The 26,050-nt window shown below is 41.6% G+C and overlaps 1 protein-coding gene across 3 annotated transcripts; it reads left to right on the forward strand.

The window, feature by feature from the left end:
- Positions 1–1,269: 1,269 nt before the first annotated feature.
- LOC121573622 (kidney mitochondrial carrier protein 1) lies at positions 1,270–12,890 on the forward strand. Of its 3 annotated transcripts, XM_041885738.1 has the most exons (9): positions 1,270–1,432; positions 2,065–2,163; positions 6,078–6,216; positions 8,144–8,238; positions 10,481–10,566; positions 10,752–10,847; positions 11,099–11,223; positions 11,398–11,611; positions 12,605–12,890. In XM_041885738.1, exons 2-9 carry the CDS (start codon positions 2,100–2,102, stop codon positions 12,644–12,646), a joined length of 861 nt encoding a protein of 286 aa, XP_041741672.1. In that variant the 5' UTR covers positions 1,270–1,432; positions 2,065–2,099; the 3' UTR covers positions 12,647–12,890. The 3 variants fall into 3 exon arrangements, with proteins under 3 accessions (XP_041741672.1, XP_041741673.1, XP_041741670.1); XM_041885739.1 differs by lacking the exon at positions 2,065–2,163; XM_041885736.2 differs by lacking the exon at positions 1,270–1,432 and having other exon boundaries at positions 1,899–2,163.
- The last annotated feature ends 13,160 nt before the right edge of the window (positions 12,891–26,050 follow it).

Below are 26,050 nucleotides of genomic sequence, written 5' to 3' on the forward strand. Positions count from 1 at the left end.
TTTCAGTAGTTAATTACTTTTTTTGCCATGTAGCTAATTACTGGAACTACACACGACTTATTTTTCAAAAATAAAATAAGAAAGGGTGAAGTAGGAAATGAATTTCCTTTTTAGTAGTACCTTTAGTTAAGTAAACTATATTTTCAGAGTATCTTCCCCAACACTGAAGATACTATGTTCAATACATTTGTACCACTTGATTATCTAAATGTTATAACAGTTGAGTCTTTTGTCATTCATGCTGTAGGCCTTTCAATACTGATATAATAAACTTTACATTTGTTTTCATAAATGTTTGCCAGTTTATTTTTATAGGCCTATAACTTTCACTCACAACATAAGTCTGGTGTAATAGAAAGCCATATGACTTAATATATCTACTACATGATAAATGTATATGTAGGCCTGGGAAATTGTAACAAAGGCAAATCCTGTGCGAGCGTATGTGCTGAGTTCGTTATGATGTTACAGGTGTCAAACTTATGGGCATGTGGCAGCAGTATGTAGGAGGGAGATTCCAAGGTGTGAGAAGTGTGCAGAAGAGCATGAGACTAAGGAGTGTGAAGCAGTGGGGAAAGTAGTGGTATGTGCTAATTGTAGGGGTGGCCATGGGGCTGGGGATCAGACATGTCCAGTGCGAGAGAAGCAAATTGAGGTTTCCAGGGTAAGGTAGAGAAGAAGTTGTCATATGCGGAGGCAGTGAAGAAAGTAGAGGAAGAGGGGTCAAGGGGGGGGAGTGGTGAGAGTAGGATATATATACCAGTACAGTGGGATAGGCAAGCAAGTGATATATGTTTCAGTAAGATTGGGGTTTTAGCGTTTATAGCAATGGTTATTAATTGTACTGCAGGGATGGAACGCAAATCGAAGAAAATTGAGGTTGTGGTGGCAGCTGCAGAGAGATATTTGGGTGTGCGAGACCTGACAGCAGAAGAGTTACAGGGAGTGTTAAGTGGTGATGTCCCATCATTTCAGGTTGAGGGCATGAGGTAGGAGTGAGTATATTTAAATAGTGGAGAAGGGTGGGGTTAATTATTATTAGTAGTTTTGAAGTTGTGAGTGTAGTGTTAGATGGTAGGATATTTCTTTGCTTTGTTTTATTTTTCAAGAAAAGATAAGGGAGTTGTACTCCAGTATAGTAGGTGGCGGTAATGCAACAAATTGGATGCCAACCGCCGTTAAACCTCATTGAAGAAGAAGAAGAAGAAGAAGTAACAAAGGCAAACTACAGAAAAGGGTGTTGCATCATTGTCGGCCAACTTCGGGAAACTTCCGGTGTCCTCAGTTCCTGTTTCGGCACAAATCCACTAGAAATGTAAAGCTACGTAGCCGGATAACTTTTGTTGTTTTATTTATTGAGTTAACCCACTTGACGTCGAAGACATGGAATCCAAAATAAAATAGCAGTGCACAACTTTTGTTCACATTACTGGTAGGTGTCATTATGTGGTGTTGCAGTTTGTGGCGGTTTTCCTAACTTATTTCTAGAACTGATAGCTAGCTAGCCTTAGCTAACAAGCTACAGTAACTAGCCAACTGTTAGCTAGTTAGCCTTAGCTAACAAGCTACAGTAACTAGCCAGCTGTTTGTCGCTAATATGCGGACCTGGCGGCCAACGCGGGTTCTGCTGAATGCACGATTATTCCTTTGATTTGACTGACATTTCAAATAGGATTGGGACTCACCTCTGTATTTTAAGAGTTTGAACTGGTGTTAGTGTAGTATCAGATAGCATTACATTGTGTCATCTTTGGGTGAAAATACGACATTGCTGTCACTCGCGTTATCCTACACACAGTGATACGGGCAGGGAATGAAGCAACCAAAGCCAATTGGAATCCTTTAAATGTTGATTGACTTAAATTGCAGCCAATAGAAATTCTCAATATTTGTGATGGCTATTTCATGAATCTTTGACAGAGGCGTTACTTTCCGGCGCAATATTCTGTGATGCTGATTGTATGAGCTCTCGGGGAGTAATCAAATCAGGTAGCACAATGTTACACAATGTACGATTGCAACAATTTGTTTATTTGTATTTCGGCGGCCTGCTATTGTTTTTAGCGGGGCTCCATCACGTAGAAGCGGCCACCACCGAAATGGCCAACCTGAACTGGAAACCGTTCATCTACGGAGGGATGGCCTCTATTGTCGCAGAATTCGGTACGTGATGCACCAAACCTTTTTCAGACTAATTTATTTTAATCATGCATTCATTATTATTTTAGTGACACACACATTTTAAGACGTATGTTTAGATCATCACATTGAGAAACACTGCGAGATTTGCAGCAGTCTCTCTTCTTGAGTGATGGCGATGTCTCTAAATGATGGATGTTGCATCAAATGATTAATGATGCTACTCCATTTGAGTAGATCTACAGTGATGCAGCTGTGTGCAACCCCAAGCAATTATATATTTACTTAGATAAAACAACTTAAATGATACTGCTTCTTCTTAGAAAAAAAGCTAAACAATGCAACACACATATTTGCTGAAAGCAATCATATTGGTTTGCATTGCAATCAATGCATTGTTACTCCACCTCATTGCATTGAGATAATATACCCTGTCGTAGTAAACCCTGTGAAAGTAATCACCTCTTCCGCTTTACTTCAGTATCATGTCCCCAAATCTTTTGAATGGGATTGATGATTATATCATAACATTAATTTAAGATCTATATATATATTACTGTACGCTGTGTGTACAAAACATTAGGAATACCTTCCTAAAATTGAGTTGCACCCTTTTCCCCTCAGAACAGTCTCATTTCGTCGGGGCATGGACTCTACAAGTTGTCGAAAGCGTTCCACAGGGATGCTGGCCCATGTTGACTCCAATCCTTCCCACAGTTGTGTCAAGTTGGCTGGATGTGCTTTGGGTGGTGGACCATTCTTGATACACACAGGAAACTGTTGAGCTTAAAAAACCCAGCAGCATTCTTGACACACTCAAATTGTTGGACACAATGGATTTAGTTTTTGGCAGGCGTTTAAAGACAGAATGGTATGTTTTTTAGTAGGTGCGCCTGGCACTTGCCCATTCATCCTCTGAATGGCATACATACACAATCCATGTCTCAAGGCTTAAAAATCCTTCTTTAACCTGTCTCCCCTTCATCTACACTGATTGTAGTGAATTTAACAGGTGATAGCAATAAGGGATCATAGCAGTTACCTGGTCAGTCTGTCATGGAAAGATCAGGTGTTCCTAATGTTTTGTACAGTCTGTGTGTGTATGTGTATACATACACTACTGTTCAAAAGTTTGGGGTCACTTAGAAATGTCCTTGTTTTCCATGAAAACATACATGAAATGAGTTTGAATAGGAAATACAGCAAAATGAATAGGAAATGTAGTCATTGACAAGGTTAGAAATAATGATTTTTAATTGAAATAATAATTGTGTCCTTCAAACTTTGCTTTCTTCAAAGAATCCTCCATTTGCAGCAATTACAGCCTTGCAGACCTTTGGCATTCTAGTTGTCAATTTGTTGAGGTAATCTGAAGAGATTTCACCCTGTGCTTCCTGAAGCACCTCCCACAAGTTGGATTGGCTTGATGGGCACTTCTTACGCACCATATGGTCAAGCTGCTCCCACAACAGCTCAATAGGGTTGAGATCTGGTGACTGTGCTGGCCACTCCATTATAGACAGAATACCAGCTGACTACTTCTTCCCTAAATAGTTCTTGCGTAGTTTGGAGCTGTGCTTTGGGTCATTGTCCTGTTGTAGGAGGAAATTGGCTCCAATCAAGCACCGTCCACAGGGTATGGCATGGCGTTGCAAAATGGAGTGATAGCCTTCCTTCTTCAAGATCCCTTTTACCCTGTACAAATCTCCCACTTTACCACCACCAAAGCACCCCCAGATCATCACATTGCCTCCACCATGCTTGACAGATGGCATCAAGCACTCCTTCAGCATCTTTTCATTTGGTCTGCGTCTCACAAATGTTCTTCTTTGTGATCCGAACACCTCAAACTTCAATTCGTCTGTCCATAACAGTTTTTTCCAATCTTCCTCTGTCCAGTGTCTGTGTTCTTTTACCCATCTTAATCTTTTCTTTTTATTGGCCAGTCTGAGATATGGCTTTTTCTTTGCAACTCTGCCTAGAAGGTCAGCATCCCGGAGTCGCCTCTTCACTTTTTACATTTTAGTCATTTAGCAGACGCTCTTATCCAGAGCGACTTACACTGTTGACGTTGAGACTGGTGTTTTGCGGGTACTATTTAATGAAGCTGCCAGTTGAGGACCTGTGAGGCATATGTGTCTCAAACTAGACACTAATGTATTTGTCCTCTTGCTCAGTTGTGCACCGCGGCCTCCCAGTCCCCTTTCTATTCTGGTTAGAGCGCAGTTTGCGCTGTTCTGTGAAGGGAGTAGTACACAGCATTGTACGAGATCTTCAGTTTCTTGGCAATTTCTCGCATGGAATAGCCTTCATTTCTCAGAACAAGAATAGACTGACGAGTTTCAGAAGAGTTCTTTGATTCTGGCTATTTTGAACCTGTAATCGAACCCACAATTGCTGATGCTCCAGATACTCAACTAGTCTCAAGAAGGCCAGTTTTATTGCTTCTTTAATCAGCACAACAGTTTTCAACTGTGCTAATATAATTGCAAAAGGGTTTTCTAATGATCAATTAGCCTTTTAAAATGATAAACACAACGTGTCATTGGAACACAGGACTGATGGCTGCTGATAATGGGCCTCTGTACGCCTATGTAGATATTCCATTAATAATCAGCCGTTTCCAGCTACAATAACCATTTACAACATTTAACAATGTCTACACTGTATTTCTGATCATTTGATGTTATTTTAATGGACAAAATAATTGCTTTTCTTTCGAAAACAAGGACATTTCTAAGTGACCCCAAACTTTTGAATTGTAGTGTACATACAGTGCATTCGGAAAGTATTCAGATCCCTTTCCTTTTTCCACATTTTGTTACATTACAGCCTTATTCAAAAATGTGTTAGATACTACTGCGCTGTTGGAGCTTGGAACACAAGTATTTCGCTACACCCGCAATAACATCTGCTAAATATGTGTATGTGACCAATAAAATGTGATTTGATTAGTCAAAGTGAAAACAGGTTTTTAGAAATGTTTGCAAATGTATTAAAAATAAATAACAGATACTTTATTTACATAGGTATTCAGACCCTTAGCTATGAAACTTGAAATTGAGATCAGGTGCATCATGTTTCCATTTATCATCCTTGAGATGTTTCTACAACTTGATCCTAGTCCACCTGTGGTAAATTCAGTTGATTGGACATGATTTGGAAAGGCACACACCTGTCTATATAAGGTCCCACAGTTGACAGTGCATGTCAGTGCAAAAACCAAGCCATGAGGTCGAAGGAATTGTCCGTAGAGCTCCGAGACAGGATTGTGTCGAGGCACAGATCTGGGGAAGGGTACCAAAAAATGTCTGCAGCATTGAGCTCCAGAGTTCCTCTGTGGAGATGGGAGAACTTTCCAGAAGGACAACCATCTCTGCAGCACTCCACCAATCAGGCCTTTATGGTAGAGTGGCCAGACGGAAGCCATTTCTCAGTAAAAGGCACATGACAGCCCGCTTGGAGTTTGCCAAAAGGCACCTAAAGACTCTCAGACCATGAGAAACAAGATTCTCTGGTCTGATGAAACCAAGATTGAACTCTTTGGCCTGAATGCCAAGTGTCACATCTGGAGGAAACCAGGCACCATCCCTATGGTGAAGCATGGTGGTGGCAGCATCATGCTGTGGGGATGTTTTTCAGCGGCAGGGACTGGGAGACTAGTCAGAATCGAGGGAAAGATGAACGGAGCACAGTACAGAGAGATCCTTGATGAAAACCTGCTCCAGAGCGCTAAGGACCTGCAATTCTTCTAAAAACCTGTTTTTGCATTTGTCGTTATGGGGTATTGTGTGTAGATTGAGGGGGGATAAAAACTAATGAATCCAATTTAGAATAAGGTTGCCACTTGCATAGCATATTATTAGCTGACCTTATGCTGCATTCCTGTGTTAGTCGTAACAATGTTGTCATGATGTTGTCCGTTGTTCTCCACCTAGGTACATTCCCCATAGACCTGACTAAGACGCGGCTGCAGGTGCAGGGCCAGTCCCAGTACATGGAGGTGCGCTACCGGGGCATGTTCCACGCCCTGTTCAAGATCGGCAAGGAGGAAGGCATCAAGGCACTGTACTCTGGGTGAGCAAAAATAATATGGTTTACACATGTTATACACTATGGAAAAAAACCCAACATATTACAGTATGTTATGGTGTGGTATGTTGGAACATATGCCTGTTTGGATTGGATGGGCAGGGATTGACATTAAGGCTTGCCCTATTGCAAATAATTCCAGTAGTCTGGTCTTTCTGGTTCCACCCCTGTGTGTAGGTAATAATAGCTAATTTACATTTTCTAGCAAGTGAATAAGCCCGACTTGCCGAATGGGCGAATGCCTTTCAGACCTTAATGTTTATCCCTGGAAGGGTATGACCTGTTTTGTGTCATGTGTAACTGGTGTGAAATGGCTAGCTAGTTAGCGGTGCACGCTAGTAGTGTTTCAATCAGTGACGTCACTCGCTCTAAAACCTTGAAGTAGTTGTTTCCCTTGGTCTGCAAGGGCCACGGATTTTGTGGAACGATAGGTAATGATGCTTTAAGGGTGACTGTTGTCTGTGTGCAGAGGGTCCCTGGTTCAAGCCCAGATTGGTGCGAGGAGAGGGACGGAAGCAAAACTGTTACACATGCCACATTTATTTTGTGTGTAATGGGCACAATTTAGATCAGATGACTGTCTTATGAATATGAAAACACCATGAACACTGCATAGCAAATATTCAAAGTGGTTATTGTATTCCAGGTACCTGCTATCATGGCTAGGAGGAGGACATAGAGGGCTGTCATGCCATGTTTACAATATACTGTAGTAGTAGATTATCATGTTAAATGCTATGCCATACATAACCTTATGTTAATGTTCATGCTGTTTGCCCAGTGTAATGCAACCTCATGCTTGATTGGTTGCAGTCTGTCTAAATGTATGCCTAGGCCCTACTTGGTACTATATGCAGAATTGTAATATTCTGCGGTTTATCAGCATTGATAATGTCAGTGCTCAATGCCGGTGACTAGGGAGATTGTTGCAAACGTCTCAGTGCATTGTTCCCTTCACTGACATGGCAAATGTTTTTACAGACAAAACAAAATATGTGATCCATACATGGTATGCACAGGATGACATTACAGGACTACTGTAGGGAGGCATGAAACTGTCAGGTCAGCTCAACCTTCTGGCCTGAGTATGTCAACATCCAGGACACAATGTCCAGGTCTGAGTTCTTAGAAGAGGCTTAGGTCAGGGAATAACAGAATAGAAAATAACATCTTAGATCAATGGTGCGTAGGAGAAGCAACAGCTGAAGAACGGTACAAGTGACTCCTACGCTGTGTATTATACTTGCAAATTCAACATTTTAGTTTTTGAAAAGTCATGCTTTAACTACGGTATATGTGGCCAAAGGGGTGCACTTTTCAATAAATGTTTAATTTGTAAGTATACACAGGGTCAGAGAGTCTCTAATTTCTACCATTGTAGAACACAGAATCAAACATAATATTTTTCTTCTTAGAACACAGATCACTATCATGTAAACCACTCTCCATTAATCTGAATCTAATAGAACCTTCTCTCATTCTCAAGGATAATATCAACATTTGACCTCTGAGCTACTGAATCTCGTCTAGTATGTGAGAGGGTGACCTTTGACAAGGAAAGTGGGCAGGCTCTTTAGCATAACCTAGGGGATAAATGCTCTTTTTGACTGTGGTTTTTATCAGGGAACAGTTTTTGAAATACACTACCTGTTCGGTAATTCTGCTCTCAGGGAGTCTAGAAACAGTGTGATGACAACAATAGTCAATAGTGTGCAACCTAAACAAACAGCAAAAAGCTTATTTACAAGAGTTGATTAAGGGAACTGAGCTTCACAGGCAGAATACAAATGCCTGCCAAAGTCTTGACAATCCTGATGACAAGGTAATGTGAACATTAGGCAAAACGCTCTTCACTTGTTCATAAAAGTGACATTCCCTGATATTACTTCTGTCTTTCTCTTTTTTCATGCAGCATCTCCCCAGCTGTCCTGAGGCAAGCCTCCTACGGGACCATCAAGATTGGGACATACAACACACTGAAGAGGTTGTTTGTGACCCATCCGGAAGGTGGGTTTCAATGACTCTGTCCCCACTGCTTTCTATCTCACATCATATTCTGTGTTTGCTCTTCTTTTTTGTTTTTGCCCAAAACATTTATCTATGGTATGTCACTTGGAGCTGGTTTAAGCAACAATGATACATAGTTCTGTGTCATAGGCCATGGCATGACTCTGTAATAAGGTACTCTCTTTTGGTTGTTACCTTGTTTGCCTGCAGTGTTTCCCCTAGGGGGGTTGTATTGGCCGTGGCCCTCCACTTGGCCGCAGAGCCAACATTTTGCTGTTTTAAAGCTAATTTCCTGTCTGAGTGACTCAAACATTATAACAAAGTCAGCTGCGGCCTGCCGTTGCTAAATTTAATATAGGGGAAACACTGATCTGATATAATCTATGGCAAATTTCCACCTGAGACTTACCCCCAGTGTTTTACCAAAAATACTTTTATGTTTCCACCTTCTCGGCCCGACTCCAGTGTCTCGCTGGGCCATAGCCTCAGTGGACCTTTTCTGACTTAGGGCCAAGGCCAGGCCACTGGTACTTTTCAGCCATCATTTACATAACAATGGCTAACTGTGAACTTTCTCACGAAGCTACTGTTTTGATGATGCAGAGGTTGATTCTGCTCGCCCCAAGTCTTTAGTGTCACACTCCTGATGGAAACACAGTTCCCGAAAAAATAACACTGGAGCATAAACAAGTCTCCGGTGGAAATGCCCCACTAGTGACCCCACCCATATAGCCTTTGATCGAATACTGAACTCTCAGCCAAATTCATGTTAGGGACTGACATTCCAAACACTCATACCAGGACAGGACAGTCACCCATTTACAGACGTGGGGTTTTGGGGGGGAAGAGAGGGAAGAGGTTAGCTGGCCAACCTAAAAGGGTAGAGTGGACCGCAGTCAGCACTTTTATTTGACTTCAGCATATACTGTTAATCTGCACACACAAACAATCAACAGGGGTTTAAATAAAGCCTGTAATTTTGAAATAGACCATTGCGCTGATTCTTCTGAAGATCAGTGTTTTGTTTCTAGGCCTTCCAGTAGAGCTGACAGGGCGTTTTCTCATACCCTCATCAGCAAAAATAACGACTGGGGAAACCCTTTCAAATACCTGTCTGGACAACCTGCATTGACACAGAGGGAGAGTGCTTAACCGCTGTCACTAATGCCCAATCTAAACAGAAGACTGGGAGCTTCCATGACAAGAGGGAACAAATCTCCTCCGCTGTCTATCAATAGGTTTGCATTACATTAACCGGCGTCAGCATGTATCCCCATATCACAGGAATCAATTTCTATTGAGAGACTATCTGTATTTACTGTATAAACAATGACAGGATTATTTGAACTCCTGCGTTAGACAGAGAAACGGACCAAACTAAGTCTGACAGGGGATCACTTAGTTAGTATAGGGGTTTACTCCGATTTTTTTCTGAGACTTAATAAGGATTGGGGTTAGTGTGGACTGTGCTTTATTTGTGATTGTGTGTGTTGTAAACAGAAGACCTCTGCTGTTGTTGTGCTGCTTCACTCTGCATGCCTCATTCTGTCAGGATGTGCCACTGTGTTTTGAACGCTTATTTTGATACAGGCTGAGGTTTGCCTGAAGGTGGTGGTGGTTGGGCAGGGGTATCCAGCGCCCATTCTCCTGCCATTGTGAACGGTGCCAGGACCACACTAACTATTGGTCACATTGATCAAGGTTTCACTGTAACTATTGTTCTAAACTTGATCCATTATTATTTTCCTGCTCCTGTGTCACACCTACTTCCACTGTAGATTTGTTTTGTTTACCGGTGACTAATAATGATAATCTCTTGTCCTAACCCCAACTGTCATAACTTCTACTAAATAAATGAAGGTCCCCATTCCATTTCAAACCTCGTACTGTAAGAGAGACAGGGTGCAATCTCACTCTGTCCCATTATGGTAGTGTATCAATAATACAGTAGTGGTATGTTTTGAAATGGTGACAAATCCAAATTGCAGAGGGATGTAGTTAGTAGTCATTATTTGATTAATGTGATAATGAATAGGATAATGGCTCTCTGTTTTTCTTTATGTACATGTAGGCTTTCTAATTCTCATGATTCTCTGTCTGGAGTTTAATTACTGCATGTTTGTGTTGATCTTTGTTATTGTTATTACGTGGCAGACACGTCTGTCTTTCTAGCATTTCTCTCTCTCTGTGTTTGTGGGTTGATGTGGAGGAGTAACGGGCTGTCCTGTGTTTGCCCTGACAGATGAGACCATGGTGATCAATGTGTTCTGTGGAGTGGTGTCTGGAGTCCTGTCGTCCTCTCTGGCCAACCCCACTGATGTCGTCAAGGTAAAAAAAATATTTAAAGAAGATCTAGATACCGGACATTGCAGATAGAAATGACTTGTATAGAACTGATGTGATTCCTTTTTGTGTCAGAGGCATGTTTGTTCTATAATATATTTCTATCTGAATGTTCCACAACGTTCTGGCCTGCTGAACGCAGGCCCTGATGTTCTGTGTTGTGTGTTTAGATCCGCATGCAGGCCCAGGGCAGTCTGTTACAAGGCAGCATGATGTCCAACTTCATTAACATCTACCAGACAGAGGGAACCCGCGGCCTGTGGAGGGTGAGTGGTCCTCTCTCTGTCACAAACTATCAAACAGTGGCTCTGATCTGTCCTTAACTACCCCCATGTACTGTGTGGTTGGGACAGCAGTAGTAGGTGAAGTATATAGGCATATTGTTGTTAGGATTTTGTTTATGTGGTCTTTGTTGTTCTGTAAGATGGTGACCAGTGAGAGGTCAGTTTTTTTAGGCCATCTGAAGACCATTGAGTGATTGGTACTCTCTGATTATTTATATTGTTGTCATCCTCAGGGCGTCATCCCTACAGCTCAGCGGGCAGCCATCGTAGTGGGAGTGGAGCTTCCTGTCTATGACATCACTAAGAAGCACCTCATTAAGTCTGGCACTATGGGAGACACCATACTAACACACTTTATGTGCGTTGACATCAATATTGGATAATGCATATATAGAAATACTATTTGTTATTCCTTATGTACCGGCATACTCTCTTAAAAAGGTTTTATATTTAGTGTGCATATTACATATTAGTGAGGTGAGCATATTACACCTGAACCTCTGGCTTCTCCCACGTCTTTCTCTTACTGCAGTTCCAGTTTTATGTGTGGCCTGGCGGGGGCGCTAGCCTCCAACCCAGTGGACGTGGTGCGGACACGTATGATGAACCAGCGAGTGCTGTCAGGGAACCCCATGTATAAAGGCACGCTGGACGGATTGATGCAGACATGGAAGAACGAGGGATTCTTTGCCCTCTACAAGGGCTTCTGGCCCAACTGGCTGCGGCTGGGGCCATGGAACATCATTGTATCCTTTCCATCACTGGAGTCAAAGTTCAAACCCACTGTGTTGCCAGCACTATGACCCAAATAACTGAGCCATCCGAACACCTCTCATACTCACTCCCTGCATTAACATATTGATTTCTATTATGTCAGTTCAGTTTTGCTTCAGGTCATATTGACTATTATAGACATCGTAGAGCACCATTCCTGGTAAAAGTAGGTCGACTTCAGCATTGCAGGACAAGTTGTCAGTTTGTGTAATATCCCTCTGGGCTCTGGAGAAGGTTCTAATTGTATCTCCCTATTGTCACTCGAGGGTATAGAGGGAACAGCAGAGCGGAGCAGAGAGCTGTTGTCAGGTGTACAGGTTGTGTAATGGCACGCCTGTCCTCTTTCCCCCTGGCTAGCAGTAGAGGGCGCCAAATACATACATTGAAGCAAAATATGCAGAGGTCAGATGGACGTACTGTCAAATTCTCTAAAATGGTAGGGAAATTAACATTAAATTCTCTGGCAACAGATCTGGTGGACATTCCTGCAGTCAGCATGTCAAGTGCACGCTCCCTCAACTTGAGACATCTGTGGCATTGTTGCGACACAACTGCACATTTTAGAGCGGCCTTTTATTGTCCCCAGCACAAGGTGCACCTGTGTAATGATCAGCTTCTTGATATGCCACACCTGTCAGGTGGTTGGATTATCTTGGCAAAGGAGAAATGCTCACTAACAGGGATGTAAACACATTTCTGCACAACATTTGAGAGAAATAAGATTTTTGTTTAGATGGAGTTTTTCTGGGATCTTTTATTTCAGCTCATGAAACATGTGATCAACACTTTACATTTTATATTTTTGTTCAGTATATTTACAGTGATATTGTATAATACAAAATGTTAATTTTATTCAGTTAAGTCTTAAATGTATTATGATTATTTTTGTATGGGCGCAGACAATGTCAAGACTAAATATACTTCAAGGCTGCCGTCATCTGTTGTCCTTAACCAGAGCTATTCAGTTCTTTATTACGTTCGAGCAGCTGAAGAAACTCAACTTGTAGTTGGAACAGGAAGTGGACACTCCGTCGGACTAGACACCGGGATGGGCAACTCCAGTCCTCGGGGGCCGGAGTGGTGTGTCACTTTTTCCCCATCCCTAGCAAACACAGCTGATTAAGGCCAGGCACCACACCCTAATAGGGATTTTTATCTTAATGATATCACAATCAACTTTTACCAGTTGAATGTAGACACAAAATAGTTTTTTGTATACGTTCTTCTGAAATATTAAAATATGGAAATGAGGCAATCTCTCTTTAAATATGCGTATATTTGCAATCTACACTAATTCATTTTTTTCCTGGACGCTGGATGAAGTCCGCCTAAATATGTTTGTTTCATTTTGTTAAGACACTCCAGTACCAGAGTTGTCCAGAGCAGATTGTGGATCAATACTTTTTTCATCTTTCTGTAAAATACTAAAGACTGGTATGTAAAAATGCATTTTTGGTGCAATTTTCCAAATGTTATCTAGAATTTAAAAAAAATTACACAACAATTCCCTCTGGGCAAGTCTAGAGAACATATCAAAGGATAATCACACACAATTTGAACGCGGATGCTTCTGAAGCTGAGGAAAACAAGTAAGCGTGTGGGAAGAGTCTGACTTTCTGGAAATTAAAGACAAGTACACTGAATTAAGACTACCAAACGCCAAAAGCCTATTTAGACCCAATCACCGTCTCTTCAAAGTAAGTTACTAAATGTAGTCCAGTTTGTAACATTCTCTATGAAATGGGCTTTGAAATTGTGTAATTAAATGTGGTGAGCTTTGAAATGAGTGTATGTCCATTTTAAAGTGGTTAAAATTCATAAATGTTGACAGTAGTATGATCAACTAAAGAAAATATACAATTTCATCAAGTTAGAAATTTTTGATTGGTTCATTAATATTTTCAAATAAAATGCCAACAAACCTCAAAATTGATAGGTCAATGCAAAAATGGCATTTCGGCCTGTGGTGCCTAGCCTTAAACTGAAGATCATGATTAGTTGATTATTGGAGTCCGGTGTGTTAGCTGGGGCAAATGTGTGACACCAATCAGGCCCCTGAGGACTGGAGTTGCCCATCACTCAACTATAGTGTGTTGGGGAGCTGGAAACACCACAACACCCCAGCCCACATGTCAAACTCATTCCACGGAGGGCCGAGTGTCTTCAGGTTTTCGCTCCTCCCTTGTACTTGATTGATGAATTAAGGTCACTAATTAGTAAGGAACTCCCCTCACCTGGTTGTCTAGGTCTTTAATTGAAAGGAAAAAACTAAAACCAGCATACACTAGGCCAGGGATATTCAACTCTTACCCTATGAGGTCCGGAGCCTGCTGGTTTTCTGTTCTACCTGATATTTAATTGCACACACCTGTTGTCTCAGGTCTAAATCAGTCCCGATTAGAGGCGAACAATGAAACATGCAGTTGAATTGGCTTCGAAGTCTAGAGTTGAGTTTGAAAACACTAGGCCCTCCATGGAATGAGTTTGACACCCCTGCCCCAGCCCTTCGTCCTGGTTACATTCACAATCCCTCCCTCGGTCACACAATCGATATGTCTGTGCATGCTCATCTAAGTGTTATTTTAGTTTTATTTTAACTTTGAATAATATTTATAGATTATTTTTTGACATTTGTATTATGTTTTTTGAAACACTTCTTCAAACCCCTCAACCACCCTTGATGCCTCTCCTGGCAGCTAAAGCTTAGGTTGTAGCTGAGGACGGAAGCCTGGTTGGGCCATAAGGTATTAGCTAGGTACGTTGCCTGTCAGCTTGATACCATTTTAGTGAGGAGGAGGACTATCCTGGGTGGAACGGGAACTGGAGATCTACTTGAGCTTATTTAGAGAGATGTGGAATGGGCCTCTGATTGTGTCTGACTAGTTTTTAACCGCATTGCTGCACTGCATGGGACGTGCAAGAAAAATACAACAGCTGTTAAAGAATGGCTGTATAAAGATTTTGTATAATTTCAGCCAGTCATTTTGAAAGTAGCGCTCCCAAAATAGTTGTGTACGTTAACTATTTTGTATATGTTACGTCCTGCATAAAATGTTCCTGCAATTCGTATGATATGTTACGTATTCCAATTCGTACAATATGTTACGAATGTAAATGCTTAAGATCCGGTTCAATCTCTTTAAATGTATCGAATTTGAGTTTTGCCTGTCTGATCTGACGTTTGAATAATATATTCACTGTTTTGGGCAGAGCTAACTAGAAGAGGATGCATGATGGGTTAACCGGGTCGTTATTGTCAAATTTATTCTCAATGACTTACCTTGCTTAGAAAAGGTTACAATAGGTTCTGTTAGAGGAACTCAGGACAAAGGTGAGACTATCTGTATGGCCAGTAAGATGAGATAGGGGTCTCTTTTGTCATTACTTGAATTTAGTCCGTTGTTGAACCAAAGCCACCAGTTGGTACCCGAAGAGTGACTGCTTTCTGTGCATTTCACTACAAAAAAACCTGAATACCTGATAAGTTGTTGGCGCACGCACAAATTCTACTGTAAAAAACATGTCACTTTTCGTTTAAAGGTAGTAGAACTATTGAAAGGTTATAGATCATTTTACTTTGCCCTCTCCAAGTCCCCTGCCCTCTGTGTGAAACAGATGTCTGCTGTTGTCTGGAACACAATACGGAACAAGCACAGCAGTGGAAGCAATTAGGACATTTCTTGGAACTGCCTGGTTGTCATGGTGATTCCCATGAAAGTACATATGTAAATGAATGTACAGAGAGACACGCACATGTGAAGGTGGATACAACATATTGTGACCGGCATGTCTAACTTGTACATAGTTACATCAGAGTACTTGCTTTTTGTTTCTATTTTGAGGTTTGAGTAAAGCCCTGAATAGAAACGGCCTGTAGTACGAGGATATGGGGGCCGTAGTGCCAAAGTGTGCATGTACTGTACTGCACTGCTGTTGCAAAGCGCTGTCCCTGAATAGGTCAGTGTTGGCTAGGTACCAGGATAACTGCACTGTTACATACTTACTCAAGCCTTACACTTTACTTTCATGATCATGTTTCTAATCTCTATGATGCCTGTTTCTGCTCCTCTGCCTCATGTCCCATGGTCATGTTGAATTATGTGTTTTTATTAGAATGACAAGTTTTGTTGTTGCATTTCCAGATCATGTCTATGGATATTAGGTGTGAGAGATGTGGGTGTTATGTACTCTGTAATTAATTGAAACAGACGTCCTATTTCATTAGGTTAGATTTTTACAGATCATGCTTACGGGCGGCAGATGGCCTAGCGGTTAGAGTGTTGGGTCAGTGACCGAAAAGTTGCTAGTTCAAATCCCTGAGCCGACAAGGTGAAAAGTCTGTGCCCTTGACCAAGGCACTTAGTCCTAATTGCTCCAGGATCGCTGTTGATAATGACAGACCCTGGCCATGACCCCACTCTCCAAGGGTGTCTGAGGGGGAGTTGGGATATGCAAAAAATAATAATAATATAATAAATAGGACAATTATAAGCATTCATTTGTTGTTTCAGCAGTCGTTTTAATGAGCCGTCCTTCAGCTTTTTCAGCTTTTGTGTCTTTACCATGATGTAATACTTTTTTTCTACAGAGAATATTGTGTGGGTTTCTTACTGCATCCATCATCAATGTACTATCAAGTTTTTTTCTGGTCAGGTCAGTCCATAGTCAGGGAAAACCCCTGGCCCTAACTATTATCACTCTGACCATAGTGTTACAGAGGAGCCATTTTGTTTACGAGAATGCTCTCCATTCATTGGTTTTCGTAGTCTTGTGATTCATTGATTTGTAAAATGTTCTCCTCTTAAACACATCCATTGTTTGTGTGGAAGAGACTTATATTGGCTAATATAATTTATTTTCTCAGCTTTATTGAAATATATGAATGAATAACTTTTTTTTTTTAATTGGATCTAATTTCTTTCCAAAGCTTTTATCTATTTTTTAAATGACCTCATGTTTTCCCATATGAACTTAACAAAGAACACATTCTTGAGGTCTTGAACCTGTTGCCCCTTTACTCAAAAATGCAGAGAATGTTATGTACTTATTTTTCTCTAATTGCTGTTCTTTTATAGTGATTATTGGACAATTATTGCGTTCATACAACCCATATAGTTGGCTCCAGCTGCATTCTGTTAACCACAAATTGATTATTACTTTGGTATAGATTAATACATGCTTGGGTGAGCCGTTAATTTTCAGTTCAGTCACTTCAGGGAGTGATTTTTGAATTTCCAATTCAAGAATAGAAAAAACCCTAATTGAAAATGGATTCAATCATTGTATTGGAATTTCAGAATTGACCAACCCTGAATCCAGTATGCTTTCTCTTCATAATCCTGTCTTTTTTTATATTATGAAAATGACAGTACAATGTTGTCATTCAGCTGTTACCATTTGACTCCTTAGACTTGCCTTGCTGTATTGTTATACAGTGTCTTCAGAAATTATTCATACCCCTTGACTTATTCCACATTTTGTTGTGTTATAGTCTGAATTCAACATTGATTTTCCCACCCATCTACACACAATACCCCAGAATGACAGTGAAAACAAGTTTTTGAAATACAAAAATATATAATTTACATGAGTATTCACATCCCTGAGTCAATACATGTTAGAATCACCTTTGGCAGCGATTACCGCTGTGAGTCTTTTTGGGTAAGTCTCTAAGAGGTTTGCACACCTGGATTGTACAATATTTGCACATTATTATTTTAAAAATTATTCAAGCTCTGTCAGGTTGATTGATCATTGCTAGACAGTCATTTTTAAGTCTTGCAAGTAACTATGCCACTCAGGAACATTCAATGTTGTCTTGTTAAGGAACTACAGTGTATATTTGGCCTTGTATTTTAGGTTATTGTCCTGCTGAAAGGTGAATTTGTCTCCCAGTGTCTGTTGGAAAGCAGACACAACCAGGTTTTCCTCTAAGATTTTGCCTGTGCTTAGCTCCATTCCATTCCTTTTTATCCAAGAAAAACTCCCTAGTCCTTGCCGATGACAAGCATACCCCTAACATGATGTAGCCACCACCGTGCTTGAAAATATGAAGAGTGGTACTCCGTGACGTTGCATTGGATTTGCCCCAAACATAACGCTTTGTATTCAGGACATAAAGTAAATATCTTTGCCACATTTTTTGCAGTTTTAATTTTAGTGCCTTATTGCAAACAGGATGCATGTTTTGGAATATTGTTTTTATTCTGTACAGGCTTCCTTTTCACTGTGTCATTTAGGTTAGTATTGTGGAGTAACTACAATGTTGTTGATCCATCCTCAGTTTTCACCTTTCACCGCATGGTGAAATCCCTGAGTGGGGTCCTTCCTCTCCGGCAACTGAGTTAGGAAGGATGCCTGCATCTTTGTAGTCACTGGGTGTATTGATGCACCATCCAAAGTGTAATTAATAACTTCACCATGCTCAAAGGGATATTCAATGTCAGATTATTTTACCCATCTACCAATAGGTGCCGCCCTTTGCGAGGCATTGGAAAACCTCCCTGGTCTTTGGTTGAATCTGTGTTTGAAATTCACTGCTCGACTGAGGGACCTTACAGATAATTGTATGTGTGGGGTGCAGAGATGAGGTAGCCATTCAAAAATCATGTTAAACACGATTATTGCACACAGTGAGTCCATGCAACTTATTATGTGACTTGTTAAGCACATTTTTACTCCAAAACTTACAGTGGGGAAAAAAGTATTTAGTCAGCCACCAATTGTGCAAGTTCTCCCACTTAAAAAGATGAGAGAGGCCTGTAATTTTCATCATAGGTACACGTCAACTATGACAGACAAATTGAGAAAAAAATATCCAGAAAATCACATTGTAGGATTTTTGATGAATTTATTTGCAAATTATGGTGGAAAATAAGTATTTGGTCACCTACAAACAAGCAAGATTTCTGGCTCTCACAGACCTGTAACTTCTTCTTTAAGAGGCTCCTTTGTCCTCCACTCGTTACCTGTATTAATGGCACCTGCTTGAACTTGTTATCAGTATAAAAGACACCTGTCCACAACCTCAAACAGTCACACTCCAAACTCCACTATGGCCAAGACCAAAGAGCTGTCAAATGACACCAGAAACAAAATTGTAGACCCGCACCAGGCTGGGAAGACTGAATCTGCAATAGGTAAGCAGCTTGGTTTGAAGAAATCAACTGTGGGAGACAGCGCTGGAGAAGATGGCTGCCGTTTTACAGCCCTCTAACCAACCCTCTAACCAATTGTACTATTATGTGTGTTTTTCCGCGTTATTTGTAATTTATTTTGTACATAATGTTTCTGCCATCGTCTCTTATAACCAAAAAGAGCTTCTGGATATCAGGACAGCGATTACTCACCTCGCATTGGACGAAGATTTTTTCTTCAACGAGGCGGCCGCGAAGGATATCATACAGACACCCGACAAGGCCCAAATCCCCGTCATTCGCGTGAGGCAGAGACGGAGATATCGCGGACGCAGATCCGGGTGCCTTGTAAGGATCCGACGGCGAGCGAGTAAACTGCCTCTTCCATCAATCCTATTAGCCAACGTTCAAGCTTTTGAGAATAAAATGGACGATTTAAGATTACGGTTATCCTACCAACGGGACATTAAAAACTGTAATATCTTATGTTTCACGGAGTCGTGGCTGAACGACAACAATGATAACATTCAGCTAGCAGGCTATACGCTACATCGGCAGGACAGAACGGCTGACTCTGGTAAGACAAGGGGTGGCGGTCTGTGTATATTTGTAAACAACAGCTGGTGCACAAAATCAAATACTAAGGAAGTCTCGAGGTTTTGCTCGCCTGAGGTAGAGTATCTTATGATAAGCTGTAGACCACACTATTTACCAAGAGAGTTTTCATCTATATTTTTCATAGCTGTCTATTTACCACCACAAACCAATGCTGGCATTAAGATTGCACTGAATGAGTTGTACAAGGCCATTAATCAACAGGAAAACGCTCATCCAGATGCAGCGCTCCTAGTGGCCGGGGACTTTAATGCAGGGAAACTTAAATCCGTTCTACCTAATTTCTACCAGCATGTTAAATGTGCAACCAGAGGGAAAAAAACTCTAGACCACCTTTACCCCACACACAGAGACGCATACAAAGCTCTCCCTCGCCCTTCATTTGGCAAATCTGACCATAACTCTATCCTCCTGATTCCTGCTTATAAGCAAAAACTGAAGCAGGAAGCACCAGTGATTCGGCTAATAAAAAAGTGGTCAGATGACGCAGATGCTAAGCTACAGGACTGTTTTGCTAGCACAGACTGGAACATGTTCCGGGATTCTTCAGACAGCATTGAGGAGTACACCACATCAGTCACTGGCTTCATCAATAAGTGCATCGATGATGTCGTCCCCACAGTGACCGTACGTACATACCCCAACCAGAAGCCATGGATTACAGGAAACATCCGCACTGAGCTAAAGGGTAGAGCTGCCGCTTTCAAGGAACGGGACTCTAACCCGGACGCTTATAAGAAATCCCGCTATGACCTCCGACGAACCATCAAACAGGCAAAGAGTCAATACAGGTCTAAGATTGAATCATACTACACTGGCTCTGACGCTCGTCGGATGTGGCAGGGCTTGAAAACTATTACAGACTACAAAGGGAAGCACAGCCGCGAGCTGCCCAGTGACACAAGCCTACCAGACGAGGCTAAACCACTTCTATGCTCGCTCGAGGCAAGCAACACTGAAGCATGCATGAGAGCACCAGCTGTTCCGGATGACTATGTGATCACGCTCTCCGTAGCCGATGTGAGTAAGACTTTTAAGCAGGTCAACATTCACAAGACCGCAGGGCCAGACGGATTACCAGGACGTGTACTCCGAGCATGTGCTGACCAACTGGCAAGTGTCTTCACTGACATTTTCAACATGTCCCTGACTGAGTCTGTAATACCAACATGTTTCAAGCAGACCACCATAGTCCCCGTGCCCAAGAACTCTAAGATAACCTGCCTAAATGACTACCGACCCGTAGCACTGACGTCTGTAGCCATGAAGTGCTTTGAAAGACTGGTCATGGCTCACATCAACAGCATAATCCCAGAAACCCTAGACCCACTCCAATTTGCATACCGCCCCAACAGATCCACAGATGATGCAATCTCTATCGCACTCCACACTGCCCTTTCCCACCTGGACAAGAGGAACACCTACGTGAGAATGCTATTCATTGACTACAGCTCAGCATTCAACACCATAGTGCCCTCTAAGCTCATCACTAAGCTAAGGATCCTGGGACTAAATACCTCCCTCTGCAACTGGATCCTGGACTTCCTGACGGGCCGCCCCCCAGGTGGTAAGGGTAGGTAACAACACATCTGCCACACTGATCCTCAACACGGGGGCCCCTCAGGGGTGCGTGCTCAGTCCCCTCCTGTACTCTCTGTTCACCCATGACTGCATGGCCAGGCACGACTCCAACACCATCATTAAGTTTGCCGACGACACAACAGTGGTAGGCCTGATCACCGACAACGATGAGACAGCCTATAGGGAGGAGGTCAGAGATCTGGCCGTGTGGTGCCAGGACAACAACCTCTCCCTCAACGTGACCAAGACAAAGGAGATGATTGTGGACTACAGGAAAAAAAAGAGGACTGAGCACGCCCCCATTCTCATCGACGGGGCTGTAGTGGAACAGGTTGAGAGTTTCAAGTTCCTTGGTGTCCACATCACCAACGAACTATCATGGTCCAAACACACCAAGACAGTCGTGAAGAGGGCACGACAAAGCCTATTCCCCCTCAGGAGACTAAAAAGATTTGGCATGGGTCCTCAGATCCTCAAAAAATTCTACAGCTGCACCATCGAGAGCATCCTGACTGGTTGCATCACCGCCTGGTATGGCAACTGCTTGGCCTCTGACTGCAAGGCACTACAGAGGGTAGTGCGTACGGCCCAGTACATCACTGGGGCAAAGCTTCCTGCCATCCAGGACCTCTATACCAGGCGGTGTCAGAGGAAGGCCCTCAAAATTGTCAAAGACTCCAGCCACCCTAGTCATAGACTGTTCTCTCTGCTACCGCACAGCAAGCGGTACCGGAGTGCCAAGTCTAGGTCCAAAAGACTTCTCAACAGCTTCTACCCCCAAGCCATAAGACTCCTGAACAGCTAATCATGGCTACCCGGACTATTTGCACTGCCCCCCCCACGCCATCCTTTTTACGCTGCTGCTACTCTGTTAAGTATTTATGCATAGTCACTTTAACTCTACCCACATGTACATATTACCTCAACTAGCCGGTGCCCCCGCACATTGACTCTGCAACGGTACCCCCCTGTATATATAGCCTCCCTACTGTCACTTTATTTTACTTCTGCTCTTTTTTTCTCAACACTTTTTTTTGTTGTTGTTTTATTCTTACTTTTTTTGTTTAAAATAAATGCACTGTTGGTTAAGGGCTGTAAGTAAGCATTTCACTGTAATGTCTGCACCTGTTGTATTCGGCGCATGTGACCAATAAAATTTGATTTGATTTGGAATTATTAGGAAATGGAAGACATACAAGACCACTGATAATCTCCCTCGATCTGGGGCTCCACGCAAGATCTCACCCCGTGGGGTCAAAATGATCACAAGAACGGTGAGCAAAAATCCCAGAACCACACGGGGGGACCTAGTGAATGACCTGCAGAGAGCTGGGACCAAAGTAACAAAGCCTACCATCAGTAACACACTACGCCGCCAGGGACTCAAATCCTGCAGTGCCAGACGTGTCCCCCTGCTTAAGCCAGTACATGTCCAGGCCCGTCTGAAGTTTGCTAGAGTGCATTTGGATGATCCAGAAGAGGATTGGGAGAATGTCATATGGTCAGATGAAACCAAAATATAACTTTTTTGGTAAAAACTCAACTCGTCGTGTTTGGAGGACAAAGAATGCTGAGTTGCATCCAAAGAACACCATACCTACTGTGAAGCATGGGGGTGGAAACATCATGCTTTGGGGCTGTTTTTTCTGCAAAGGGACCAGGACGACTGATCCGTGTAAAGGAAAGAATGAATGGGGCCATGTATCGTGAGATTTTGAGTGAAAACCTCCTTCCATCAGCAAGGGCATTGAAGATGAAACGTGGCTGGGTCTTTCAGCATGACAATGATCCCAAACACACCGCCCGGGCAACGAAGGAGTGGCTTCGTAAGAAGCATTTCAAGGTCCTGGAGTGGCCTAGCCAGTCTCCAGATCTCAACCCCATAGAAAATCTTTGGAGGGAGTTGAAAGTCCGTGTTGCCCAGCGACAGCCCCAAAACATCACTGCTCTAGAGGAGATCTGCATGGAGGAATGGGCCAAAATACCAGCAACAGTGTGTGAAAACCTTGTGAAGACTTACAGAAAACGTTTGACCTGTGTCATTGCCAACAAAGGGTATATAACAAAGTATTGAGAAACTTTTGTTATTGACCAAATACTTATTTTCCACCATAATTTGCAAATAAACTCATAAAAAAATCCTACAATGTGATTTTCTTGATTTTTTTTTTTCTTCAATTTGTCTGTCATAGTTGACGTGTACCTATGATGAAAATTACAGGCCTCTCATCTTTTTAAGTGGGAGAACTTGCACAATTGGTGGCTGACTAAATACTTTTTTCCCCCACTGTATTTAGGCTTGCCATAACAAAGGGGTTGAATACATTTCAGCTTTTCATTTTTGATTAATTTGTAAAAATGTCAAGCATAATTCCCCTTTGACATTATGTGGTATTGTGTGTAGACCAGTGACACACAATTTTTTCAATTCAGGCTGTAACAACAAAATGTGGAAGACGTCAAGGGGTGTGAATACTTTCTGAAGGCACTGTATATTTTGACGACAGTAAATCATATATATATATTTTTTTAAGTTCTGTTTTCATGGTTCTATTCTCTACTACTGTATGACTCAGCTGGCTGGAACGCTGTTTGGTCTCTGTCAAATCTTTTAGCCTGTCATATTACCTGGTCATTTGCACTTTGGTCAAATGTCTGTCGATTAAAACTGTATTTGCAATCATTTATAATCCTTTTGCTTGTTTAGTCAATTGATGATTGTATGGTTGGTTAACTATGTGTAAACTGTTTTCAGTTACAGATTGGATTTGGCTTTGGCTTTGTATAAATAACAAGTAAATGTACACTTCCGAAATATAATATATCCACTGATAGTTTTGATACATCCATCAGTGATTTATTTATTTTTAAGCACTCCACACAAGGGTGGACAGTGGATTAACCAAGTAAGAAGGAAATTACCTGATTTTAGAATGTGCATACAATAATTGTCTCACTGTACCACAGGTCAAAGTAGACTATGCATTCTATTATATATATATATATATATATATATACATACACTACCATTCAAAAGTTTGGGGTCACTTGGAATTTTCCTTATTTTCGAAAGAAAAGCAATTTTTTTGTCCATTTTTAAAATAACATCAAATTAATCAGAAATACAGTGTAGACATTGTTAATTGCACAGCTGGTGTAACTGAGTCAGGTTTGTAGGCCTCCTTGCTCGCACACGCTTTTTCAGTTCTGCCCACATATGGTCTATAGTATTGAGGTCAGGGCTTTGTGATGGCCACTCCAATACCTTGACTTTGTTGTCCTTAAGCCATTTTGACACAATTTTGGAAGTATGCTTGGGGTCATTGTCCATTTGGAAGACCCATTTGCGACCAAGCTTTAACTTCCTGACTGATGTCTTGAGATGTTGCTTCAATATATCCACATAATTTTCCTTCCTCATGATGCCATCTATTTTGTGAAGTGCACCAGTCCCTCCTGCAGCAAAGCACCCCCACAGCATGATGCTGCCACCTCCGTGCTTCACGGTTGGGATGGTGTTCTTCGGCTTGCAAGCGTTCCCCTTTTTCCTCCAAACATAATGACGGTCATTATGGCCAAACAGTTCTATTTTTGTTTCATCAGACCAAAGGACATTTCTCCAAAAAGTAAGATCTTTGTCCCCATGTGCAGTTGCAAACCGTAGTCTGGCTTTTTTATGGCGGTTTTGGAGCAGTGGCTTCTTCCTTGCTGAGCGGCCTTTCAGGTAATGTCGATATAGGACTCGTTTTACTGTGGATATAGATACTTTTGTACCTGTTTCCTCCAGAATCTTCACAAGGTCCTTTGCTGTTCTGGGATTGATTTGCACTTTTCGCACCAAAGTACGTTCATCTCTAGGAGACAGAACGCATCTCCTTCCTGAGCGGTATGACGGCTGCGTGGTCCCATGGTGTTTATACTTGCGTACTATTGTTTGTACAGATGAACGTGGTACCTTCAGGCGTTTGGAAATTGCTCCCAAGGATGAACCAGACTTGTGGAGGTCTACAATTTTCTTTGAGGTCTTGGCTGATTTCTTTAGATTTTCCCATGATGTCAAGCAAAGAGGCACTGAGTTTGAAGGTAGGCCTTGAAATACATCCACAGGTAAATCAAATTTTATTGGTCACATGCGCCGAATACAACAGGTGCAGACATTACAGTGAAATGCTTACTTACAGCCCTTAACCAACAGTGCATTTATTTTTAACAAAAAAAGTAAAAATAAAACAACAAAAAAAGTGTTGAGAAAAATTAAATAGCAGAAGTAAAATAAAATAACAGTAGGGAGGCTATATATACAGGGGGGTACCGGTGCAGAGTCAATGTGTGGGGGCACCGGCTAGTTGAAGTAATATGTACATGTGGGTAGAGTTAAAGTGACTATGCATAAATAATTAACAGAGTAGCAGCAGCGTAAAAAGGATGGGGTGGGGGGGCATCATTTTCTGGAATTTTCCATGCTGTTTAAAGGCACAGTCAATGTAGTGTATGTAAACTTCTGACCCACTGGAATTGTGATACAGTGAATTATAAGTGAAATAATCTGTCTGTAAACAATTGTTGGAAAAATTACTTGTGTCATGCACAAAGTAGATGTCCTAACCGACTTGCCAAAACTATAGTTAAAATTTGTGGAGTGGTTGAAAAACGAGTTTTAATGACTCCAACCTAAGTGTATGTAAACTTCCGACTTCAACTGTATATATACAGCTCTGGAAAAAATTAAGAGACCACTGCAAAAATATAAGTTTCTCTGGTTTTACTATTTATAGGTATGTGTTTGGGTGAACACATACCTATATACCAAATACAAATATTGTCATTTAGAGCATTTATTTGCAGAAAATGAAAACGGGTCAAAACAACAAATAAGATACAGTGTTAGACCTCGAGTAATGCAAAGAAAATAAGTTAATGTTCATTTTTAAACAACACAATACTAATGTTTTAACTTAGGAAGAGTTCAGAAATCAATATTTGCAAAAATTCAAGCAGCTCGGCTTTGTTTGATTGCTTGTGACCATCCATCTTCCTCTTGATCACATTCCAGAAGTTTTCAATGGGGTTCAGGTCTGG

The sequence above is a fragment of the Coregonus clupeaformis genome, chromosome 9 (genome assembly GCF_020615455.1).
Source record: "Coregonus clupeaformis isolate EN_2021a chromosome 9, ASM2061545v1, whole genome shotgun sequence".
Lineage (NCBI taxonomy): Eukaryota > Metazoa > Chordata > Actinopteri > Salmoniformes > Salmonidae > Coregonus > Coregonus clupeaformis.

Coding starts and splice junctions, on each gene's coding strand:
- LOC121573622 (XM_041885736.2), top strand. CDS start 1,962: ATGAGCTCTCGGGGAGTAATCAAATCAGGTAGCACAATGTTACACAAT. Junction 10,848..11,098: donor GAACCCGCGGCCTGTGGAGG/GTGAGTGGTCCT, acceptor TGTCATCCTCAG/GGCGTCATCCCTACAGCTCA. Junction 11,612..12,604: donor TGGGGCCATGGAACATCATT/GTATCCTTTCCA, acceptor AGAGCTATTCAG/TTCTTTATTACGTTCGAGCA.